The 25109-nt window shown below is 34.5% G+C and overlaps 1 protein-coding gene across 7 annotated transcripts in view; it reads right to left on the bottom strand.

The window, feature by feature from the left end:
• Positions 1-25109, bottom strand: part of Atg16 (Autophagy-related 16) — a 611817-nt gene that overhangs the window by 129139 nt on the left and 457569 nt on the right. For 3 of the 7 annotated variants that reach the window (XM_073960676.1, XM_073960678.1, XM_073960679.1), the window contains exon 7: positions 9177-9191. The exons of the other annotated variants lie outside the window; for them this stretch is intronic. In XM_073960676.1, the coding sequence (XP_073816777.1) occupies positions 9177-9191 (15 nt within the window). The remainder of the gene's footprint in view (positions 1-9176; positions 9192-25109) is intronic. 7 annotated transcript variants of the gene reach the window in all.

The raw sequence follows: 25109 nt of genomic DNA, 5'->3' as shown, positions 1-25109 counted from the left end.
GAACCTCTCCACGATGTTCAGTACCAGACATAATTTAAGACTAGTAAGAAAATATCAGTCAATTTTAGCACCTGAAATATGGGGTCTACCTATGACTGTAAACAATAAAAATCAAATTACTATACGAAGTTAGAGGACTGATCTTAAGGGGTTATCATGATATTTAAGGAGACTATGAATATTCTTAAGTATATCTTTTTTTATCTGAAAGAGCCCATCCTAAACAAATGTTACAATTTTGGTTGTTGAAAAATATTGAATAGTTTTGTGGTAAATGGCTACCTGCTAAACCCTTTTGTTGTAAAACGTTTTCCGGTGCCAACGATACACAATGGTGGCACTTACATGGGAAGGTGTGACAAAAATACTTCTAGATAATATATCGAAATTAAATTTTTATTAGTCGGTCCTGGTGGCCTAAAAACAATTTAACAAAAATATTGCGATCCAAGATCCAAGTTTTCGCGTGGTTCCCATGTAAGGAATAATCCTGAATTGAAGTATTTTACTGTTACCAACACATTGTTCAACCGAGTTTGCTGTAATCCGGTACCAGGAGTTGTTATTGCATAGTAAACCTCCCCACGAAAAATTGTAAAAATATGAAAAATGCATAACTTGTGCATATGCACATATTACTTTTTGCATATGCAAAATTTATGCACTTTGTATAATTAAGCAAAAAATATGCCCAGTCCCAAATTTGACATGAATCGGACCAAATATAGGGGATGCATTAAATTTAGATGTCTACTTATAATATGACCATTTTTTCTCATTTTTAAATAATTTTTCGATTGTTTGAGTGGAGTATTCCCCCATTGGCTCAACTTCATTTATTACCCTCTATTACAGAGAGTAATGTTTTTCCAAACGAACTGACAGTGTTGCAAAATTTTACTGATCGCTACCAATATCATGATTTCATCCCGGCGAAGGGAATTATCAATTGGCTTCTCAGTTTTTGAAATGATGAATACTAGACACTTAAAGAGTTCGGTTTTTCGCTAAAAAGGCATCATTTCAAAAACTGAGAAGCCAATTGATAATTCCCTTCGCCGGGATGAAATCATGATATTGGTAGCGATCAGTAAAATTTTGCGACACTGTCAGTTCGTTTTGAAAAACATTACTCTCTGTAATAGAGGGTAATAAATGAAGTTGAGCCAATGGGGGAATACTCCACTCAAACAATCGAAAATGAGATTGAACTTCAACAATAAACAAAACAAACAAATAATTTTTTTTCTTCAAAATTAGCCTTTTTCTCATTAAGAACCGCGAAATATGGCAAAAACAACTTGAGTTTCGAAAAATTTGGAATGTTCAGAAACGTTTGCATCTTTAAATTCTTAAAATGACGACATGCATTTTTTGATGTTTGTCGTTGGTCGCATCCACTGTGCGATAGCAAGGAAACGAATGGACCATCTTCACATGCGTTCTAAAATATCTTCTTTAAAAAATATAGTGAACTTTCAAAGTCAAAATTTCGATTAAAACGAAAAAATGAAAAATAAAATAATTGTCTCGCTTAAAAACAATATTTTTTTTGTATTTAACAAGCTCTCCAAAATATATGATGATCGGGGGTAACCCCGTAAACAATAAAATATTGTAAAATTGCCTTCATTTGCATTGATATGCAACATTTTGAACAAAAATTAACAGAAAAAGTGGAGTTTTTTTTATCAAAGAATACATTTTTAATTTTGTGACTGTACAATTTTTGAAATACCAGGTGCTTATCTCGGCAAGTTTATGTTTCTTTTTTTTAATTCAATTATTTATATTATATTTACAATGTATGTTGGTTTTGTTATACGTACATGGCGTATAAGTGGGAGTTCTCGAATAGTACGAGATTTACAAGAAGTTTCCCAGTGGGAAAATTGGGAACATATTACATTGAAAATAAATTTATTAACGCATTATAAGCAATACGTTCCAAAACGTATCCGTAAGAATCGAGAAAAGAATATAATTGGACAAAAAGTTAAATTATTAAATATATTATAGAAGATACGTTATATAATATACCGTAAAGAATCGAACGAGTAATTCCACTTGACAAAAAATTCATATTAATTCCTCTTACATTCCCACTGGATACGACAAGGGAATGCAATGTTTCTTTTGTTATTTTTTTTATTTTTTTTGTAATCCCGTTATCTGCCGACGCCTTTAAGTCGCAGCATAAAATTGCCAGGTTTGTTTGTGTCGTGTAACAATAAAGACGTAATTTTGTAAAAAAAATGTAATTAACTATTTTAATTTCTGTTTTTAATGAATGAATATGAATATTCTTTTTTTTTTTTGTATTCTATGAATACTTTTTTAACTACATAAAATCCTTTGGTCTGTTCCTTTACTTTTGAAAATGGTAAAACCGGCAAAAGTAGCGAAAGTTGTGAACTGCTCTCATACGAATTGTGTGGTGTCAGAAGTAAAGGAACGCTTTTCGAGTAAAAACTGGTAAAACTTCAAGATTCTTGCACGTAAATGAACAGAGCTCTTATATTTCTAAATATAAATAAAAAATTAATTAAAATTAATGGTTTTCTATTTTAATGCAATGAATTACTTAAGGCATGCGGGGGAATAAATTATTTATAAAAAGAGAATACATACATAATACGATGCATTCCAGTATATGAATTCCATTATATATTACTAAAGAACTATAAAAGAATATACCCATTGATTACACGATGCTTTCTATGGATACTATAAAGGAATATATTATTTTCCTAGGACACGCACCGTGTTACGAATAATGTATTCGGTAATCAATAAATCATAGTGGCTCTGTATTACCCGTTCGATTCCCATCGATTACATTTTCCCACTGGGTAAGGGTGGAAGTCATAATGCTCGAATAAGAGTAAGAGTATAATCGAGTGAAAAAAATTTATTTATTTTTTTAATTTTAATTTAAATTTTATTAATTTCAAAGCCGAGCCAAATGACCATATATGCCTAGTATACTACAATCAAAATAGAGTTCGAGAGTCTTTTACTCGCGAGAAGAATTGGAGCGAGTATTTCTGAGCTGATTAGAGATGATTAAATCATCTCTGATAATAATCATCTAAAATTCTCTTCCATTCATGATTTCAGTTAAGGTGACCAGTGGACCTTAACTGAAATCATCCCAACCAATTCTGGAATTCGTCATTATAATTAAAATTGAAAAACAAAAGCAAATAAAAAAAGTATCAGGCCGACAGAGATATACCCTCCGCCTATGTAAATTGAAACTTTCATCTACGGTCAGATCGAATGTATTTAGGGTCTTTTCAGTATTTTGTGGCCTTTTTTGGACATTTAAACTTGCCGACGAAAATGTGGATTAGGATTAAAGTTAAAAAGTGTTGCAGAGAAGGTACTTAAAGGAATGGAGCGACCTAGTCCATTATGGAAGTGGATCTTATTTGGGAGTCATATCTTTTCCATAGTTATCGCGCCCTCTAGTCATTTCAGTGGGTCATCTTAGGGATAACTTTTGGACCAATATGCTAGTAAGCATGGACTTGTCCACGGAAAACATAATATTGCTGTAAACAGAACCAAAACGAACAGCATCGGTATACATTTCCAAAGGATCTTCGAACAGACCTTAAATTGTACTCAGACACAAATGTTGAAGTTTTGTGGGGAGGTAGCCTAAGTTACCTCCATTTTAGAAGATAAACTAAATTTGGACAAAATATTAGGAGATCCAAGGTTTGAACCAAATTCTTTCAAGAGATATCGTGCATACCATTTAAGTGACATTTTTTAAATATTTAGGGGAAGTATCGGAAGTTGTGGACCGGTATTGCCTATCTTCGAATTGAAACTATGAAAAAGTACGACGAAGGCCAAATTTTGGACCAAATCGGTTGATCAGTTCGAGAGTTATCGTGCTCTCCAACCACTACATATGGTACCATACGGTTTTTTTAGACCTTTTGGTCTGTTTTCTCAAGAAGTATGGACTTGCCCCTGACAAAACTTTTACCGTCGCACAATGGTTCAAGAAACGATTTTCCTGGCCAAAAATCAAAATTTGGTTTTGTCAGAGATATTTAATTTCTATATGTGATTCGATAGTAAACATATTGAAACTAAGGAAACCAAAAAATTAGGTCAAAATATTGGAAGGTGCGGGCGTGGGGTGCCCCTAAAGACAAACATGTTTCCCATGTTTGAGAAATACGTAATTTTTGCAAACTTCTGGAGAAAGAAATAGCTATTTCTCGGAAACTATAACAGATATTACGTTCATTGTTTTTTGATAGATAGGTAGGACTGTGGGCTTTAAAAATAGTTGAAACAAATTACCGTAGCGTTTACACAACATGAGCTATTTTATTTTTCCTCAGGTACAAAATTTTATAAAATTCCAAATTTAGCGGACTAGAACTTTTGTGGAACAACATGGAACAATGCTCTGTTTTCATAGAAAGATGTCCGAGAGTCTCCTCTTTCATATACTTTTGTTCCAGTCCCGTTCCGGACGTTTAACACTTTTTTAAATTTATTGAAATTACATGGGTAAAAATGTGTGTTTTTCCATACCATTTCCCATATGAAATACAGTTTTTTTTTTACACAAATTAACATTTTTTGGAGTATATGAGTTTTTATATGAGTTATATAAGTTTTATGAAAACCTAAGGAGTATTTTTGTCAATTTTTGAAAAAATTTAAATTTTTTGTAATTTCTTGTTTTGAAAAATTTGTGAAAAAAAATTTAAACTTTTTTTTGGATTTTTTTGTTTTTTCGTAGTTTATTTATTGGCGTTTGACCATCATTAATATATAAGAGGATATAAAAAAACACAAAAACGCTGACATTTTGATAAAAAATAGTAAAAAAAATCAAAAGTTTAACTTTGACCTTGAATTCCTCTGCAACTACTAGACCTAACTTGACGGCTTTTAACTCACCGGAAAGCTTTTGTTATCTGTCTAACAAAAAAAGAATTGTGAAAATATCTCTATCCGTTCAAAAGTTACAGAATTTTGACCAGAAAAAAAAACGATTCTGAACCACTGTGCGTCGTATGGGTGGCAGTGAATACGTTGTTGCAATAAAAATCAAAGCGATTCGAGAACAGGTCCTAAACTATTCTTTTCCGGAACTTTGTGTGGGAAGTACCCGAAGGAAGTGGACCGATTGAGTCCATACTAGAACCTCATCTAAGTCCGGTAGAAATTTCACGATGTGCAAAGTATGGACCAAATCGGTTACTCCCTTCAAGAATTATCGTGCGCACAAATTTTCCGAACATTTTCGAACTTTTGTGGGGGAGGTACCGGAAACGGATTTCGTCCAAACATACTTCACCCCGGAAACGGATTTCGTCCAAACATACTTGGTGTATAAAACCATTATTTCGATGCATTTCATTTTGCCCGTGTGAATGTGTATATAACATAGAAATGGGATGGGTTAGCGTCTTACCAACACCATCAATTTATATGTGCAATGTTCCCTAACAGAAGCGAATAGATTCGCATATGCATAAAAATGTATCCATTTTCCCATTAAATTTTTCTGTTGGTTCCAATTTTCATATACATATTATTCAGCCATCGCCAAAATCAACAGGATTATTCCTGTCTGGGACCCCCATCTCGACAAAATCTATTTAGTTCGGAGAGATGTTATGCATTTTGTCACCGATGGGAGTAATAAAAGTAAGCAAGAACAGTTTGTAATAAATCGGTAGCGGGCATCTGGATTGAAATACCTTTAACCGATGCGGATGTATTTGCATAAAAATAACTATTTATATATTTTCCAACAGAAGTTTTTTACCGGTCCCCTAAACAAGAAACCAACAAAACACTTTGTGACGCTTCGATCTAAATTACAACCTGTAGCGTGATTACAAGGGTTAGAGGTTCAGATCTACTCAGCTCCTCGTGATATTCGTTACGTTAACTTGGTGTAATTCAAACTGAAACAGAGGTAGTACTATTCATCAGGAGGAGAAATATAGCTGACATCGTGTCACCAATGCTGTATGGTTTCAAGTGGTTAGTTTTTAACCGGTTAACCGGTTTCTGAAAATTATATTATTTGGTTTTTTGAACACCACAATTCAGTATCTGGCATACAGATGTGCGTTGTCACGCAAGCATTGTACAACAGATAAGTATGCAAGCTTTTTTAAGCGACAGGGAAGGAAATTCTGAATAGGGTTTGCCCTGGAACTCCACCTATGCGAACAATTTCAACTTTTGTGAGAGATATTGAAGTCAAGGTCAAAATTAAACTTTTTAAGTGTTTTACTATTTTTCATCAAAACATGAGTGTTTTTTTTGGGGGGGGGGGGGGGGTGATTTATATACTTTCCGAACTGTTGGTATCCAATACTACAATACTAACGATGAAGATATAGCGCAGTCAAGACAGTCATTGAAATAGCAAAAATTCTCACAAAGCTGAATTTGGTTGGAGAGCCAGGGTGCCATTAGAAGAAGCAATGTCCTAAAAGTTTCCATCAAACCCATGAGTGCAAAAAGAGTTATTTGGGGTCAAAGGTCTTAATTTGATTTTTTTTAGGTTTTCAGATTTTTTCTTGGAAACGGTGGATCTAATCAAAAAGTGACTGGAGCAAATATTGTAGACAGAAAAATTCTCTACAAATTTGGTGTTTGTAATTTTTTTCCTAGAAGGAACCAGTCTTGAGATATAGCTGTTCTAAAAACACATCATTTATATGCACTTATAATCGGATTACGAACATATTCCGATGAAACGGCTAAAATAACCGGAGTAACCGGGCCTGTCCCCCCAAAAAATATGTGTTTCCTTGAAAAGCGTGTTTAGTAGATTTATTCCACGTTAGAGTAATTTTATTCCAAGAACTTATAAAAAGCACGTATTTTCCAAAATGGGGGAATGGTGGTCTTTAAGAGTATACCACACCCACACCTTCAATGTGATTACTATCGAGTCCCATATAGAAAATAACAATCGTTGACAAAGAAAAATTGGGATTTTGGTCGGAAGTTTCGAGGAAGCTGGTCGGAGGTGGGTGTTTGGAATTTCCGAGGAGGGTGGTCGGAGACTCCGAACAACCTCATCCGAACCTCCTCGGAACTTCCGAACCTCCGACGACCCTCCTCCGAACTTTCGAACTACTTGCCCTTTCTACCTTCCTACTCGATTTTCCTCCTCTATTTCGAGTATTTTCACTCCCACTCTTATTTTTAATCCAGGAGTACTCGCGAGTGCTCGCAAATAAAACAAAGCAGTGGAGAGTATTTTTCTCTCGCGAGTAAAAACGAGCAAATCGGACTTTTTGCTCGCACTCTTCGAGTACTCCCACTCGCGATTAAAAACGAGCAAATCGGAGCTCATCTAAGAGGGGCTTCTTGTACGGGCATACATTTTTCTTTTTCCAATTTCTGGTTATCTAATGAAAAATGTCAATTAAATAAGTCTATCTTAATATCTACCTACCGTTTAGAGCTAAGTCCATTTTCGTATGATATATTTCAAGTCATAGTTGTACACAGATTTATGTTACCTAGGGACTGTTTTAATCGCCAAAGTAAATAGTTGATAAGGACCTGGTAAAAACAATTGGAACAAGGAACGTCCTCGGCAGAAGTTCCGAGAAGAAGTACCTCTATCGAGATCCTAAAAACATCAATGTTAACAACATTGTTCAAAAGTTCTGGAGTTAGAACTTTCTTTCTCTCCCTTGTTAAAGAGTTGTTTATGTTACTCTTCCCAAACTATTTTCCTTTTGCAATACATTGCTATTTCTCTTAAACTCTTTAATACTGCCAATTCACCCCTTTTCCCACCTGGTTTCCACTTAACCTTCAAATGATCATTAACTTTTGATCGTAATTGTGGTTTTCTGAGCTTTGTGGTTACAAACTTGGCTCTTTGTGGGTTTTTCTTCTTTATGACTCACAAACACAACAATGTACGTTGGACAAGTGTTATTGCTTGCTGGTGGTTCTTGGTTTGACGGCGACAATAAACTTTGATCCACTTGGTCGGTTGGGCCAACAAAACATTGGCATTGAGATCAACAACACATGTGCGTGTATTTTGCTTGCTTTGAGGAAAAGAATGAAAGAAAATGGCAAAAGACGAGCTGCGATCTTTTCCTTTTTCAACATAGAATGAATGGAAGAGCAAACTTCAATTGTTGTTTGGGGTGCCAACATTTGCTGGATTGTGAGTAGCAGCACAAAACTGCTCTAAGAAGAATCGCAACATTTGTTGGATGGTTGGTGTTCATGGCTGGATGAATTGCCATAATGGTAAAAAATGTGAGTTTGGTATGGTGTGGTTGGTATTGCCTTGGCTTTGACTTTGGCCACCACCAACAACAACATCTTCATCATCATTGTCATCATAACGATTATGATCACGTTTATGATCATTGTTACGACGAGAATGACAATAATTATGAATTTCATTTTGGCATTTGCTGTTTTTCTTTTTTTCTTAAAGCCTTTGTTGCTCTCCCGTTTTCTGTTGTGGCGGCTGAGTCGTGGTAATATTCTGGTTTTTCTATCTTCATTTCTACATGTTCTTCTCCTCCTTTTGGCAAGACCAAGAAGAAGAAGAAGAAGCTGGAGCACATATGAGTATGGATGGAGTGGCGCTGTTGATTATCTTTTTCAGTTTTTGCTGCTGCCAACTTAGTTTTGCTCAATGTAAAAATATGTGCTGAACGATGAAAGAAGTCTTCTAACTTATATAACAACTCATTACATTGGTAAAAGACTTTAGTTCTACGTCGACCTTACATTGGTCAAGATCGGTTACAAATAGATTTCCTTAATTTCTTCTCCGTTCTTGAGTGCATGACGTTTTCTTGCAAAAATATTCCTTGACTTGAAATTGGATTTGAAATAAATGAATTGAATACGGAGAGAAATTATTGTGGTGTATATAATTAAATTTGATGAAAACAGAAAAATTGTTGATGAGTACAATTCTCAAAAAATAGTGGATTTATGTAAAGCCAATGAAAATATTTTTCAAATTTTTGTTTTTAAACAAATATTAATTTCTTGGTGCTCTTTGAAAGCAAAACTGAAAACAGATTTTTTGTTCAAGTGAAACAGGTGTATTGAAGTTTGTGTATTGAAAATTGCGAATTTGAATGAACGTAACATTTGTAAAAACAAAATAAAACAACATTACGAACCTTTGATAAGGTGAGCTGAAATTATAATTTGTTTTTTATTTAAATTTGTATTAACAATAGATTGGATTATATTGTTATTTTGCGATAATTGGAAACAAATGTTATAATAAAACATATATTATTATGAAAATACCGGCTTGTTTCCTAGATATAAGCCCAATATTTTTTGAAAGTACATAAAATGATACCAAAACTTTGAATTTATAATATTTGTATTACCAAAATGCACTTAAAAATATTGTATTGATTAATATAAGCACAATTTAATAGTTTCGGAGACATTGTGATTTAAAAGTCTTTTTGTTAATAGAAGACTGAATTTTTCTAGCACGTTGGAATGCTCAATTCAAAGTCTATATCAGAATAAGCAAAACAAAAATAGAGAATATTTTATATGACAGACCATGGTGGGACCACGGTCCCAATTGTAAAGAAAGGTGCGACAAGCATTAAATTAAACCTTGAGATTGTCTTAGTATAATTACTGAAATCATTTAAATAAAATTTAAATTATTACAACAAATTAAATAAAATTTTTCGTTGCGAAAAATTAAATCAAGACATCGCATAGTGCGAAATATGGGCACTTTAGTGGAACTTTACTCATAACTATTAATGTAAAGACCTAGGTTACTAAAATTTTTCAAATTTGTTTCTTATAGTTTAGGGTCGTATGTGGATAAATATGGGCCACATAGACCTGTGGTTTCCTATAGCCCCCACGTATCGGTGGCGACCGTGTTTACGTATTAGGTTCATTTTTCAATCGATTTTGCTGCAAATTGGTATATTGTGGTTTCAATGGATGGAGAACATCGGTATAAAATATTGCCAATATCTGTTCCCGTATATAGGCGCCATTGAGCGGTACCTGCCGATGTAAACAATTTTAAAGGTTCCAAGCACATTTACCAACCTTTTTCTTTGTATTTTGGCATTTTTCTATTTTTCGCAGGTAGAAAACCGCTTTGTGAAAGATTAGCAGCGTATTTTCCCGTTTGGCTATAGCCCCAATATGAGGGGGTCCACGATTTAAGATATTTTAATGGTGTTAGGAAATTATTGCCAACCGAGTTTGATTTACTTGAAAATTTGTATTCATTGAATAGAAAATGTTCTAATAAAACAATTCAGAGCATAGATCCTTGCTTTGGCCCGCCCCTCCCTCCAAGCATCCACATACATTAAGAATGAAAAAAAAAAATAAATGTTTGAATTTTTTTATTTTTAGTATATTTTTAGTAGACATTGATATAACATACATTTTACAAACTGAACGTTGCGATAGAGGATATGTTTATCTTATTACATGGTTCTGCAAATGATTCTATTACCTAAAATCATCTGGTGTAACTATGCCTTGTTTTAGGTACTTTACGATGTCCTGAGAAAACTGCTCAAATTTGACAATTTTTTCTATAAAATGTTTATGAAAATAGCAAGAGTAGTCTTCAAACTATAAAAAGCTAAATTTCTAAGCATTGGTGAAACCATTTTGGCATAAACGAAACCAACAACGACATCTAGTGCCGATTCTTCTATAAAATTTTCAAACATATAGATATTTGAATATTCCAATGACTTTTTGAAAAAGTCACATATCTCCCAAACCTGCGCGAACCTGCAGCTATTTTTTGGTTTGCCCAAAGGAAAATATCCTACCTCTCAGAAAATGTGCGATTTATTTTGCAACTCACCAAAACTCATTTAAAAACCTCCAAAGATTATAAATTTTTTTTTCGGAAGACTTTTAGAAAAGCTAGTTTTCGGGAAACAAATAGCAACCAAACTAAATTGGATATTACAACTCTATAAACGCCAAATAATTAAAAAATTTTGAATAAATATAACAGTATAACAGTATAACTATAACTATCTACCATTTTTTTGTATCACTCTATTAATTAAGCAAAGCTAAAAGCAATTTTTAAGGAAAATAAGTATTGTAAAACAAAAGTGCAAGTTCCACTAAAGTTCCCATATTTCACACTGTGCATCGCCTTCAAATAATTTTTAAAAATATTTAAATAAAACTAATATTGTAATTACGCATTAAATAAAATACTTCGTTGCAAAATATTATCAATATATAGTAAAAATACTAGTTACAAAACCCTTTACTAACCCATTATTTAATCAAATACAGTTCACGCGTAGTAACTAAAAGTTGTAATTACTGATATTACTACTTATTTTAATGGTACAAAACAATATAATTCGCACGTCATGCCATATTAAAATAATGGGTTTGTAAGGGTTTTGTAATCAGCATATTTGCTGGTATGTCCACATTTTTGAGCGGCGCCCATATAACAATACCATACGATTTTGGGTATATTTAGAAATTTACAGACTCGGTATAAGGTGTGTATTTATCGGGTGGCAAATAAAGAAAGGTTTAACCGCAGTTTACAACCGAATCATCTGTAATTTGACATTTCGAGTTCTCTATGGACCGGAAATATCCATACCAAAATTTATTCCGAACGATTATCAAGATAAAGGCACCAAAAAGTTCCGAAAAAGCTATATTTTTCAGGCAAGTTCTTACACCGCGAACAAAGTCCACGAGATTTAACATTAATTTTGAAGTTAATATATTTTGTCGATGTTAGGAGAAAAAGGATTTATGTTGGGGCTGTCCCCTTATTCTTTTCTTATTATAACTGGCCAAAGGTCGATAAAAATTATATTTTTATTTGTTTCACAAAATTAAAAAAATATATATAAAAACTTACAATAATAATTGAGTATAAAATACCCGTTTAGTACCCTCAGCCTTATGGTTAGCTTAATTTTGCAGAAAATTATTAAAAAGTTAGGTAATTTTTTGTATTTTATATATTTTCTGAACAATCAGAACAAGTAAAACGTATTAGTCGTCTTTGCAGACACCTGTACCAGAACTGGGGCTCAATTCTTGTTCTATGAAAATGTTCAATGAAAACTTTTATAAAGGGAATACATGTCAAATGAAAAAATTTATAAAGAAAATATTTTTTATTTTAAATTTTCATAGAACAAGAATCTAGCCTCTGTTACCTAGATTTAGAAAGAAAAAAAAAAAAAATAGAAACGAAGTTTTGGAAGTATCCGGCGTACATTTTTAGACGTTCATGTGGAATGTATCACAAACTGCGGGCCTAATTATTCCACAGATCCAATCATATATTCATATTTTACAAGAACTCTGCTTAGGTGGAGTAAAAGGCTTCACATTATGTAGAAGCGCGTGAGCTTAGAAAAGGTTATAATGTTGTTGTCATAATACTTGACGTCAGACAGTTTAGTTGGTCACTGTAAGATTTTTTCAGAGACTTTTCTGGACATTATATCGCTATACTTGTATATGTAAAAAAGTATCTTACTGCATACTGCTGCATACCCTCAGACTTCACGCCGAAAAAAATGCAGCCAACAAATAATATGTTTGGATCCAAACATATTTGTTTACACCAAACATATTATTTATTTGCTTCATTTTTCCGGGTATGAAAGGAAAATTAATAAAAATGGGGAAAGGCAGTGAATTAAATAACATTCGCCTGGTTCAAAACCCCCAATTTTTATAGCCACCCCTTTTAAATTTATTTACGGTAAAACATATTGAAACATAAACAATTTTGGAATTTTTTCTTTTTTTGTGACCAAGTGGTTATAATGATTCGTATATTTATTTTTGATGGGCTTTTTGTTCAGATTTATTAATGAATAAAACTAATGTTAATTCATTGTTTTCCCCAATTAAAAAAAAAACCTAATTTTGGCAAATTTCTGGAGAAAGAAATAGCTATTTCTCGGAAACTAAGCCAGATATTGTTTTCGTTTTTGTTTTTGTTGAGTAGGTAGGATGTTGCCTTTAAGTGCAGTAGAGTTTACACGTAGTGAAATATTTTATTTTTCCTCAATATTTGTAACATATAAAAACACAAAACATTCATATTTTGATGCAAAACATGAACAAACTCAATATTTTGGAATTCCTCTGCAACTACTATGGGTGGTCCTAAATACTGGGCCTTCTCTAGAAAATATGTTCATGTTGTTGGAATTATCACAAGGAATACCCTCTTAAAATTTCACCACCGGGACCCGGGAAGTGGATTTTAATTAGATAAAAGCGTAAAAATATTGACATAAGAGTGGATAAGGGAATAAGCCCAGAAAAAATTATAATTTTGTAGTCATAATTTTTATCAACATCACCATTCTCAAAAACTTAATGAGACATTTGTTTTTTGAGAAGAAGTGGATCAATAAAATTCATTTAATTTTAATTTGAAGGCAATATTACAATGTGCAAAGTTTGGACAGAATCGGTTACTCCCTTCAACTTGAGCCACTCCGCGAAAAAAGTAATAATCAATCGGCTTTGCCGACAGAGATATTTGATATACATACCCTTAGCCTGTGTGAATTTAAACTGTCATCTATGGACAGATCAAAAACCAAACTATTTTTCCCGGAAACTATTTTCTTAATTTTGTGGCCCTTTTGAACGTATGAACTTGCCTTTAAAAATATGGATTTGGACAAATCTCAGAAGTGTTGTGGAGGAGGTACCTGTAGGCACGGAGTACGTAACATTTTTGAAGTGGATCTTATTTTGGAAGTCATTTCTTTCAATAGATATCGTGCCTAACAGACATTTCAGTTGGTCACCATATAATTTATAGTTTAAGGAAAGGACCAATATGGTTCAATTTCGAACTTAAAGTTTAAACAAAGTATTACGAGATCCTATGTTTGGACGAAATTTGTTGCTCCGTTGAAGATATATCTCGCGTATCAGTTTAGCGAAAATGTTTATAGTGTGTTCCCTTAAAGACGATTTTTTTCCTATTTAGGAAATATGTTATTTTTTGTAAATTTCTGGAGAAAGAAAAATCTTTTTATTAAGTTACCGTAGCATTTACACGAGATGAACTATTTTAGTTTTCATTAGGCACTATACTTTAGTCAAATTCCATTTTCACATGTAATTCAAAGAATTTTGGTTATAATTCGTAACATTTCGCTTGTAATTTGAGAATTCAAATTTAAATTCGAATTATTTCATTTATAATTTGAATTTTTTCATTCATTCATTTGTAATTCGAATTTTGAATTTGAATTTTTTCATTGGAAATTCTAATTATTCCATTTGTAATTCGAAACATTTTATTTGTAATTCGAAAAGCCAAATATAAAACCAATGCACCCAAAAATGTTATATTTTTTTGTTTCGAATTTCAAATGAAAAAATTCGAATTACAAATGGAAAAATTCGAATTACAAATGAAAAGATTCGAATTATAAATGAAATAGTTTAAATTTTAATTGGAATTCTCAAATTATAAATGAAATAATTCGAAATTCAATTGCAATTCTCAAATTACAAGTGAAAAGTTTCGAGCTTCAAATACCCCTTATTTTGTAAATTTTTTTATTCTTTCCACACGAATTGTCAAATTTTGTAGATCGATTTACCCGCTTTAGCGCAATTGTACAGCGCTGATTTTTAAAACGAGGAATTCTTAACGATATATGGAACGGGTATTCGAAAAATTAGGTATGTGTGCCTTCAGGGGACTGAATTATGGATACTTAAATTATTACGAAAATAGACGAACGAACAAAAAATAGTTACAAAAATAGGGGGTTAAATAATCAAATTACAACTGAAATTTTTCGAATTACATGTGCAGATGGTGTAGACTAGCTGAATATTAAACGCTTTTCATATTTTAATGAAATTACGCAAGGGGAAATGGTAGGAGCGCCAATCATTTTTTATTTTTACTAAATAAATTACATACTATAAATTAATGTAATTTAGCGTTTCGCATTTTCTAGGCGGAGGAAACCTTTTTATTACAATTTGTGGACATGAACCCACGTTTCTGTATATCCACATATAAAGGTACCAAAACATATCAGCGTTGTTTGTCAACTATTTATGTCACACCAACCAAAATCGGAATCAAAATATACTCTATTATTGCTGCAAATTATTAGTTTGAGTTTTTATTTTTATAGATGTACACTAGGGTGGTTTTAAAAAATCAATCTCGGATTTTTTTAAGTGTTAAGTTTAAAGTTTCCATGGGCCCTATATATAGCTAATATTAAAATTCGAACCGATTTTCATAAGTTTTTGTAGAATAAGTTTGTTAGCCACAACAAAGAACTGGTAATTTTTCATCGGTTGGGCAATAAAGGTGGTCTGCAGGACGATTTCGTGAAAATTCGCCTTTGGCCCCATACAAATTACTATGGAAAATTCGAGGCCACAGTGGCGCGTGTTAACATATTCCGGTTGTGCTCAAACTTTGGCAATCTTAAAATCTAACAAAATTAAATATTTTCGGTGGGTGCCGCTTAAAAAATATTAGGTTTTTCCCTTTGAGTTAAAACCACCTTAATGTAAAATTACGACCAATTTTTGATAAAAAATCTTTATAGAACAGCCCTGCTAAAATTGATAAAATTGTTTACGACTTGCCACCTCTTTGTTCCTTAAAGAACCATAAGAATTTTCTAGAAATGAACATTTTTAACATTTGTCTTTATAACCCAATATTTTCCACCTTAAATACCATGAGGCTCGTTGACTATGAAATGAAAATGCCATTCTCTAGACGAGTGTCACTAATTATTTTTCTTCAGATGTAAAAGAAGGTCGAAATTATGTTAAAAGCAAGTCAAAAAGTATCAGTCGGCTTAAACGACAGAGACATACCCTCAGCCTCGGATATAAAGAAAAGAAGTAACACACAATACTTCTGACGCCTATATAATACAATGTACAAGGTTCGGACCAAATCGGATTCTCCCTTCGAGGTTTATCTTAGGTACTAGCTAGTTTAGTTGGTGCCGGCAGGCTTTTTGGAGCTGATGAAGAAACTTGTACCGTCGTAATGGAGGCAGCGAATACAAGTTGTTACAACAAAAATCAAAGCGATTCGACAGCAGGTCCTAAACTGAAATTTTGTGTGGGAGGTATCCGTAGGAGTGGACCGATTGACTCCATATTGGAACCTCCCTTACGAAGCGCAAAGTATGGACCAAACCCAGCAAAAAAGATGCCATTCAGTCATGGGTGCAAGTGATCTGGCATGTCATCTTTTTAGCATCTTCATCGATGAATTTTATATGAGCGTGGACCCCAAAAGATGCTATTCATTTTTGGATCCAAAGCATGTCATTTACACCAATACTTTAACATGTCATTTTCACCAATGCTTTGGCATGTCATTTTCACCAACCCTGTGCGATGACAACATTACGACGAGAATTTTAGCAACGTTTTTTGTGACCCGACAACATCAAGCCTATTATAAATAATTAATCATATATATTTAAAAAAATGTGTATAAATAAAAATACCAAATTCATCTCTATTGGATCGTTGGAATGAGTTCAAATGCTGATGAAAATATCGGATATTTCACGACTTCCTTTGCATTGGTTCAAATGCTAATAAAAAGATCGGATCTTTCAAGACTTCGTTTGAACAAATGCAAAAGATGCCATGAAATCACGTCATCGCATGGAACCCCTTCCTTCAAGTTTTGTTGGGAATCGGTTACTCCCTTCATGAGTTATCGTGCGAAAAATTTTTCCGAACATTTTCGAACTTTTGTGTGGGAGGTACCTGAAGGAGTGAACCGATATGGCTCATCTTCGAACATGAACTAAGTTTGGACAATATATTACGAAGGCCAAATTTTGGACCAAATCGGTTCATCCGTTCGATTATCGTTTGCTCCAGCCTGCCTGATGGACAGATAAATCGACTGACAGATAAATGGACGGACATTGCTAAATCGACTCCAAATTGTCTGATACGGATTTCGTCCAAACATACTTGGAGTCTAAAATCATTATTTTGATGAGGCACATTTTGGCCGTATCAAAGTGTATATACCCTCGTCGATAGCATAAATGCAGAGTGTATAATTATGACCACATTATGACTGAAATAGTGAAAGGAGAACGATCAACTGCTTATATTTAAAAAAATCAGGTAATTATCAAATTGCCAACATTAACAATTAAGCGTTCAAATGTTTGTTTTAATTATGGCAATTGACAGTTGAAACTCCAAGGCTATTCAGTCATTTTCCCATGAAGTAGTAAACTTTTCATTATTTCTCAAAGAATTTTCCAAAGAAATTCCCCAAAAAAGAAAAAAACATTTATTACCACTTTTACTGAGCGGCAAGAGCATACTCACTCTCGTTGGTGGTCGGTCGGTCGCTAGCATTCATTTGGTCACTTTCCATTTAAGGCCATTAACATTTAATTCAATACCACTAAAATGTAATAAAAATTCATGAAAGTAGTTAGCATTGCATGATGCATTTATTTATATTTCATTCATTCCTGAGTTAACCTCTATGGCCAGGCTAACTAGCCATGCAGCAGACACAGAAAACAATTCTCATGGTTAAATGATAATCATATTGACGGTTTTTTTTTTTGCTTTTCTTTACTAGTCCTGACTGCAACCCTTGTCTTCTTGTTTTTCTGTGCATTGAATTTTATTGTGAAAATATAGCGAAACCACATTTTCTTGGACAAAAACTCTATAGTATTTCCTTCTAAATCTAAAAAAGGCTCGCCACTCTCATTCATTCAACCAAAAAATATTGTCCACTCAAAAGTTTTTATATGATATGGTGTTTCTCGTTTTTTATTTTTATTTTTGGGTTTCATTGGCATGGGTATTATCATCGGAAATTTAAGGTTATGAGATTGTGTGTAAAGAGTGCCGGTCCTAAAGTGACCAACGATTATAGACCAGCCGACAGACAGACGAACCACATCATTACAGATGGGCATGCGTTATTGTAATGAAAAATAATAATAAGGGATCTGGTTTGTGATTCCAATTTTACCACTACTTCTTCTTTGGGACATTGAATTGTTTGTGACCGTTTTTGTTATGTAGTTGTTATTTTTATTTTTTTGGCCAGGACATTTTTATACCAGGGGTAAACCATGTCTGGGTTATGTTCCGCTCTTCTGCTTATGGTTAGCTTTTAAAGGTTTTTTGTTGTACAGGAAGATGTCTTCGCATATCTTTTACTTTCGGCTTGTTGACCAAAAACACACATATGGAAACATAATAAAAGCTTGATAAATACCACCTATTAAAAATCGTTTTTTTTCTTCTTCTTCTGTCCCTATAAATACTGGAATCAAAAGCTAAGAAATGGGAATTTAGCGACAAGGATGTGATGTGAAAGAAGGGGTTTTTATTAAATGCGTGACTATTTTTCAATGCAATTATTTGTTTTTCTTTATGGCATTTAATAAGGAAAAGGGTTGCCAGAATATGAAAACTAGGGAAAAGGTAGACAACGAATTAACTTCTTGTATTTCAAAATTATTATGTTCAATAAGGCAAACTTTTCCAAAGCATGATGTTTGAAAATTCAAAACAGTGAAAGCATAGACCAATAAATGTATAGACAGTGAAATTGTAATGTGTTTGTTTTTTGTAGGTGTCGCCTTTACGAAAACTGCGCAGCGTTTTCACTCAATTGCACTATGGTTTTAGGTAAATTGCAATATTTGAATATTTTTATATGAGGATGTTTATGCTGCCTAGATTACCCACATATTGTCTTTTACCAGAATAAGTAGTTTAAAAATTTATAGTTATTTCCATTTTAACAAGTAAAAAAGTATCAGTCGGCTTTGCCGGAAGAGATATACCCTCAGCCTATGTGGATTCGTCTATGAGATATATATAAATATTTTAGCGAATATTTTCGAACTTTTATGGGGGGGAGGGGTACCGGAAGGAGTGGACCTATAAGTACCACTTTTGAATTTCGTCTAATATTCGAAGAAATATTACGATGTCCAAAGTGTGGACGAACGCAGTACTCGGTTCGAGCTCTCACGCCGCTGCATGTAGTGCTATATAGTTTTTTTTTACAACTTTCGGACTGTTTCCTCAAGAAGTATGAACTTGCCCCTGAAAAAACTTTTACTGTCGTAATTGAGGAAGCGAATGCAAGTTGCTTCAACAAAAATCAAAATGATTCGAGAGCAGGTCTTAAAGTGAATTTATCCAAAATTTTGTGTGGGAGGTACATAGTCCATATTCAAACCTGATCTATATCTGGTAGATACATTAGGATGTGTAAAGTATGGACCAAATTGGTCACTCCCACCAATTTTTCCGAACATTGTTGAACTTTTGTGGGGGAGGTACCTGAAGGAGTGGACCGATATGGCTTATTTTCGAACTTAAACTAAGTTCGCACAAAATATTATGAAGGCCACATTTTGGACCTAATCGGCAGATCCGTTCGAGAGTTATCGTGCGCTCCAACCGCTACAGACGGGGTCATAGGCATTTTTACAACTTTCAGGCTATTTTCTCAAGAAGTATGGACTTGCACAACAAAAATCAAAGCGATTGGAGAGCCGTCCCTAAACTGAACTTTTCCGAAATTTTGTGTGGGAGGTATCCGAAGGAGTGGACCGATTGAGCCCCTTATCGGAACCTCATCTAAGTCTGGTAAAAATTTCACGATATGCAAAGCATGGACCACATCAAATTCTCCCTTCAAGAGTTTTCGCGCGCAAAATTTTCCGAACATTTTCGAACTTTTGTGGGGGAGGTACCGGAAGGAGTGGACCGATATAACCCATCTTCGAACTTAAACTAAGTTTGGACAAAATATTACGAACGCCAAATTTTGGACCCAATCGGCTCATCCGTTCGAGAGTTATCGTGCGCACCAGCCAGCCAGACAGAAAGACGGACAGACAGACAGACGGATGGACATTGCTAAATCGACTCCAAATTGTCTGAAACACATTTCGTCAAAACATACTTGGGGTCTAAAACCATTATTTCGATGAGGCACATTTTGTCCGTATGAAAGTGTGTATACTCTCGTTAGCATAAGAGGGTATAAAAACAGTTCGTAGGCGGCAATTTGTCAGAAAACTGTGCAATATTCTTCAAAAAAAAAATCCGAGAGTAGCTCAAGGTTTGATCAGATGAAAACTAAATCTTCTGAAAAATTTTGGTAGATTTCTTGTAAAAAATTCATGAAAAATGTAATTTTTCGTGCTCACTAAGTGGCCATAACCCCTTAAAGCTTTTTTCTGCTATTTTGACCTTTAAGAACAGTTTCATTATTTAGATCTTAGGTGCCTTTGACAGTTGATTGTTTGCTTGATCTGTGAACGGTGTGATATCTAAAGATGAAAACCATAATAAAAGAAGTAAAAAAGTATCAGTCTGCTTTAACGACAGATCGAATGTATTTAAGGTCTTTTTTGGAATTTTGTAGCCCTTTTAAGACATTTGAGCTAGCCGAAAAAATGTAGATTAGGATTGAAGTTCAAGAGTGTTGCGGAGGAGGTACTTGAAGGAATGAACTGACATAGTCCATTATGAAAGTTGATCTTATTTTGGGATTCATATCTTTTCGATAGATATCACGCCCAGTAGTCATTTCAGTGGGTCATCATATAACTTTTGGTATGCCAGGAAGCATGCACTTGTCCACGGAAAACATAATATCACTTTAAACATGACCAGAACGAACAGCATCGGTATACATTTCCAAAGGATCTGCGAACAGACCCTAAACTTCACTTAGACACAAATGTTGAACCTTTGTGGGGAAGGTACCCTACGGAGAGGACCGATATGGGTCATAGAAGTTAAACTAAATTTGGACAAAATACAAGGAGATCCAAACTTTGGACCAAATTTGTTGCCCTGTTCAAGAGATATCGTGCATACCAATTTAATGTAATATAATAATAGTTCCACAAAGATCCCGGAAGGGACAAGGGTGACTACTCTCATATCAATGAGTGCACCCCGATTCATATTAGCTCAATGATATGGGACCTACAGTTTATCACCGAGTCCGAACGGCGTGTCCTAAGGCACCAATTGTAGAGGAGTTTTACGTGGCTGAAATACTCAGGAAATGTCGCCAATATTGCTGAGGGGTATTTTGCCACCGTTGAAAAATGTTTGATGTTGCCTGGCCGGAGAATCGAACCCACGACCTTCAGCGTGCAAGGTGGGTATGCATACAATTGCACCACGGTGGCACATTTTTTAAATATGGTGGGAAGTACCGGAAGTTGTGGACCGGTATTTCCCATCCTCGAACTGAAACTATGTTTGGACAAAATACTACGAAGGCCAAATTTTGGACTTGCCCCAGATGGAACTTGTACCGCCGTATGAGGGGCGGTGAATACAAGTTGTTATAACAAAAATCAAAGCGATTCGAGAGCAGATCCTAAACTGAACTTTTCCGAAATTTTGTGTGGGTGGTACCAGAAGGAGTGGACCGCTTGAGTCCATATTGGAACCTCATCTAAGTCTGGTAGAACTTTTAAGATGTGTAAAGCATGGACCAAATCGGTTACTCGCTTCAATATTTATCGTGCGCACTAATTTTCCGAACATTTTCGAACTTTTGTGGGGGAGGTACCGAAAGGAGGGGACCGATATATCAATCTTCAAACCTAAAATAAAGTTTGGACAAAATATTACGAAAGCCAATAGGGGTTTTTAAAGCTTTCGGACTATTTTCTCAGGAATTAAGGGCCCCGTTATATGGGGACTATACCAAAACATTAGCCGATATTGTTCATATTTGGCACATTATTGCCCACAGACACAGACTGTGTTTGTGCAAAATTTCAGTAACATATCTTAATTCCTTTTTAAGTTATTAATTTCGCGCCGCTAGATCAGTGGTTTCGACCAGTGTGCGCTGGTTTGAATCGATGTGTGAGAGCTCGCATTGTCAAGGTGCAGAATGATTCGTCTTCTCCTGTTTGTTTTTCGAATTTCTCAGGAGTAATGTACAACTCAGAATTAATCTTCATACATTTCTTAAGCCGTATCGTAGGCACACGGTCAGTTTTGAAGAAGAAACTGGCGACCATTTGCTTCGAATTGCTTCTTACATAAACAACTTTCGTTGGATTTGGCTCGCTTTCGAAGACCTAAACGGTCGATTCCTGTTTTGTTTCGGGCTCCTAAGTATAGATCGTCGTCTATGATGATCTAGTAAACGGCGTTTAAAGCACAGCGATCGTTTTATTCACAATTTCTTTGCACCAATCCACAAGGGCCTTTTTTTGAGAGATTGTCCAATTTTGCTGGATCTAACGAGAAAAATTCATTTTTGCGGCCATGTATTCATGCAATATCAAATGTTGTTTGGTGGAAGAAATGTCCAAGAATGCCTCTATCTCACGATATAAAACATGGCGATCTTTCATTATCCGTTCACGCTGACGGCTTGTTTTCTGACACAACGGCCGATTTTGGGCGACCCTCACGACCTTCGTTTTTTTGGTGAGTGTCGGCCACGTTTAGCTCTCCCTTGTCCCGTATGGGATGTTGTGGAATAATGTTTTTTTGTTTTTATGTCGGCCACGTTTGAATTGATTAAACCAGGTTTTCATATTTCTACAGGATTGCCCTTTGTCGACATATAGGGGGTTATCATGAATGAAATTTCCCCGTGAGTTTCGTCTTTTCGCCGTTGCAACTTAAGGGAGAAAGTGAAAAAATTCACGGGGAATTGCCGTTCATGATAACCCCCATAAAGATTTAATTTGATCGATGCACTATTGCCGCGATTATCCACGTCGAAAATTGTAAAAAAATATCGGACGAAAATGTTCAAAAGTAAATTCCATTTTTTTGCAAAGCCGTTTTTTCAGGTCACTGTAAACAACACATCCCATGGTCGTATGACAAACTGTCCTGAGTACGTCCAGGCTAAAATCTGTCAAACTTTTCAAAAAATGTAAATGGCGCCAGATAGTTTTCGTGCAGCCCTCGTTTTATGTAAACATACAACTACTTACATCTTATATCCTATTCCACAAATATGTAGCAGGGGAACACTACCTAAAACTAGTTAAATCATTTATTCAATCCATCAAAATTTTTTCTCAAGTATTTCCATTGCACGAAGAAACATTAAACAACAACAAAAACACCACAATAAAACTTAAGGAAGTCTCTAAGACATTTTAATCGAACATAAAACAGATGATTGATTACTTGAAGTGTAACATTAAACATTTATAAAGAAGAAACTATTCTACACCTTCAAGTGAAGGCCATTTCACAAAGAAACACAACAACAACTATAAAGCACCATGACCAAACGCCACCCGCCAATATGTTAACTGTGGTCAACACTTAAGGAGTAGGACCCCCCATTGGAGTTTGCTTGTAATGACTTCAAACTGTGTACGATTCGACGTTAGATCTTAACTTAAGGGTCTAAGGGTTAATTTACAAAAAATATGAGAACAATGCAAGACAAAATGGCACAAAACATGTTCTATGTATGGAACGGTATGCAGTAGCATTTGTTGTGGCAGGCAGGTTGGCCACAGCTTTACAAATAAAAACAGCAGCACTGCAGACAGCAGCACAAAGAGGCTATTCAATTTTAAATTTTTCTATGAATAATTAGGAATGAAGAGCAACAAACAAAAAAGCCACGTACACTTCATTGGCGTTTGAAGCAGAAAATCAAGTGTTTTACTGATCTAAGGTACCACTATCTCAGCACAAATTATGTCGTTCGTGGTTGTGCCGATGATGAGAAGGATGTTACAGTTGATGGCCAACAAGACCACGAGGTGATGTAAGTTAGAACTACAAGTTGTTGTAGATGACTTTTACTTGCTTCCAAGTAATTATTGTTGTACAGTTTAATGGCGGCTATGCCGCTTCGGCCATTGATGATGATGCTCATTCTTCCTTATATCCTCTCGAATTACCGGTAATATTGTTTTGATATTTCTTCTTCCATGCCGTCTTTCTAAGGTTGAGTTGTGCATCATTTTGTTCTATTAGCTTTAAATGGCCAGATTGTATTACATATTTTATATTGTTTTACTAAGATCAACTTATTAGTTGGTGTTGTTGTAGTTGTTGCATGTTGCATACCCATTTGTCGCCTCAGGGCAAAATGTAACAGATGAACGTCAGCCGAACAAACTCAATGGGAGCATACACCTAATGTTAGGTTGTTGATCAAATTTGATTATATTACACAAGACTAGTTTAGTGCCGAGGTTTCTTTATAAAAAAACGGAATTCAGCAAATTTTGAATATATTCTATTTGGAATAGCTGATTTGTTTTTCCATAAGAAAACTTTATTCAGCCTGGCTGAATATTGTTTTTCCATAGGAAAACTTTATTCAGCCTGGCTGAATATTGTTTTTCCATAGGAAAACTTTATTCAGCCTGGCTGAATATTGTTTTTCCATAGGAAAACTTTATTCAGCCTGGCTGAATATTGTTTTTCCATAGGAAAACTTTATTCAGCCTGGCTGAATATTGTTTTTCCATAGGAAAACTTTATTCAGCCTGGCTGAATATTGTTTTTCCATAGGAAAACTTTATTCAGCCTGGCTGAATATTGTTTTCCCATAGGAAAACTTTATTCAGCCTGGCTGAATATTGTTTTTCCATAGGAAAACTTTATTCAGCCTGGCTGAATATTGTTTTTCCATAGGAAAACTTTATTCAGCCTGGCTGAATATTGTTTTTCCATAGGAAAACATTATTCAGCCTGGCTGAATATTGTTTTTCCATAGGAAAACTTTATTCAGCCTGGCTGAATATTGTTTTTCCATAGGAAAACTTTATTCAGCCTGGCTGAATATTGTTTTTCCATAGGAAAACTTTATTCAGCCTGGCTGAATATTGTTTTTCCATAGGAAAACTTTATTCAGCCTGGCTGAATATTGTTTTTCCATAGGAAAACTTTATTCAGCCTGGCTGAATATTGTTTTTCTATAGGAAAACTTTATTCAGCCTGGCTGAATATTGTTTTTCCATAGGAAAACTTTATTCAGCCTGGCTGAATATTGTTTTTCCATAGGAAAACTTTATTCAGCCTGGCTGAATATT

Source organism: Musca autumnalis, unplaced genomic scaffold, assembly GCF_047663935.1.
Source record: "Musca autumnalis isolate F117 unplaced genomic scaffold, ASM4766393v1 scaffold_1, whole genome shotgun sequence".
Lineage (NCBI taxonomy): Eukaryota > Metazoa > Arthropoda > Insecta > Diptera > Muscidae > Musca > Musca autumnalis.
Note: the sequence above shows the minus strand (reverse complement) of the source record. Positions and strands in the feature narration are given on the sequence as shown.